Genomic DNA, 1871 nt, shown 5'->3' on the forward strand with positions numbered 1-1871 from the left:
ACACCTGGAAGAGGGCGTTAAGGATAAAGGCAAAGCACGGCCATGAATCCTTAAAAAATATGGATGAGGAAAAGAACCCTAAAAGGCAGTTCTGGAAGAAAATATTGGACAAAACTCCAAACATTGGCTGAGGGGGGGAATTGCAGTTGGATCTCAGCCTTTGGATCTGGGAATGAGGGGCTGATCTCAACTCCTGGATCCTGGGAATGAGAGGTTGCTCCATTTGGGTCTCGGCCATTGAATCCCGGAATGACGGAATGGCTGCAGTTGGATCTCATCCTTTGGATCCTGGGAAGGAGGGAATGGCTGCAGTTGGATCTCAGCCTTGGATTCCAGGAATAAGGGGGGTAATTGTAGTTGGACCTTAACCCCTGGATCCTGGGAATAAGGACCTGATCTCAGCCCTTGGATCTGGGAATGAGGGATTAGATCTCAACTCCTGGATCTTGGGAATGAGAGGTTGCTCCATTTGGATCTCATTCCTTGGATCCCTTGAACGAGGGAATGGTTGCAGTTGGATCTCAACCCTTGGATTCCAGGAATAAGGGAGGGAATTGCAGTTGGACCTTAACCCTGGATCCTGGGAATAAGGGAGTGGCTCCATTTGGATCTCATCCTTTGGATCTTGGGAATGAGAGAATGGCTGCAGTTGGATCTCAGCCCTTGGATCCAGGAATGAGTGGCTGGATCCAAACCCCTGGATCCTGGGAATGGTGGGCTGGATCTCAACCCTTGAATTTTGGGAATGATGGGTTGGATTTCAACCTTTGAATTTTGGGAATAAGTGAGTGACTCCAGATGGATCCCAACCCTTTGGTCCTGGGAATGATGGGCTGGATCTCATCCCTTGGATCCCGGGAATGATGGGCTGGATCTCATCCCTTGGATCCCGGGAATGAGGGAATGGCTGGAGTTGGACCTCAGCCCTTGAATCCCAGGAATGAGGGGCTGGATTTCAGTCCTTGAATCACTGGAATGATGGAATGGCTGCAGTTGGATCTCATCTCTTGGATCTGGGAATGAGAGAATGGCTGCAGCTGGATCCAAATCCAAATTGCAGCGGGATCCTGGAATGATGGATTGGATCTCAACCATTGAATTTTGGGAATGAGTGAGTGACTCCAGATGGATCCCAACCCTTGGGKCYTGGGAATGAAGGGTTGGATCTCAACCCTTGGACCCTGGGAATGATCAGTTGGATCTCAGCCCTTGGATCTGGGAATGAGGGGTTGGATCTCAACTGYTGGATCCTGGGAATGAGAGGTTGCTCCATTTGGATCTCATCCTTTGGATCATGGGAATGAGGGAATGGCTGCAGTTGGATCTCAGCTGTTGGATCGGGGAATGAGGGGTTGGATTTCAACCCTTGAATTTTGGGAATGAGTGAGTGACTCCAGATGGATCCCAACCCTTGGGTCCTGGAATGAGGGGTTGGATCTCAAACCTTGGATGCTGGAATGAGGGAATGGCTCCATTTGGATCTCATCCCTTGGATCCTGGGAATGAGGGTTTGGATCTCAACGCATGGATCCAGGAATGAGGGTTTGGATCTCAACCCTTCGATCCTGGGATCTCAAACCTTGGATCCTGCGAATGATCAGTTGGATCTTAGCACTTGGATCCTGGGAATTTTTCACGGTTCTTTTCTTTTCTATTTGCCGGTTATTTCCCAGTTTTCCCGAGGGAATGGGGCAGTTTTTGCTTGGCTGGTGCTTCCATGTTTTCTGCATTCCCTGATCCCATTTCCCGTTTTTCCCAGGAAAGGCCTACGCCCCCGAGTTCTACTACGACACGTACAACCCRCTGTGGCAGAACCGGCCCCGCGTGTACTCGTACAGCCTGCAGTGGACRCAGATGAACCCCAGCGCTGT

General features: G+C 50.3%; 1 protein-coding gene across 1 annotated transcript in view; it reads left to right on the forward strand.

The window, feature by feature from the left end:
* The window catches only part of MDGA2 (MAM domain containing glycosylphosphatidylinositol anchor 2), a gene marked incomplete at its 5' end in the record, with an annotated part of 54677 nt that overhangs the window by 22634 nt on the left and 30172 nt on the right, over positions 1-1871 (forward strand). The window contains one exon of the mRNA XM_057386539.1: positions 1760-1869. Within this exon, the coding sequence (XP_057242522.1) occupies positions 1760-1869 (110 nt within the window). The remainder of the gene's footprint in view (positions 1-1759; positions 1870-1871) is intronic.

The sequence above is a fragment of the Malurus melanocephalus genome, unplaced genomic scaffold (assembly GCF_030028575.1).
Source record: "Malurus melanocephalus ecotype Western Australia unplaced genomic scaffold, MMel_1.1 scaffold_984, whole genome shotgun sequence".
Classification (NCBI taxonomy): domain Eukaryota; kingdom Metazoa; phylum Chordata; class Aves; order Passeriformes; family Maluridae; genus Malurus; species Malurus melanocephalus.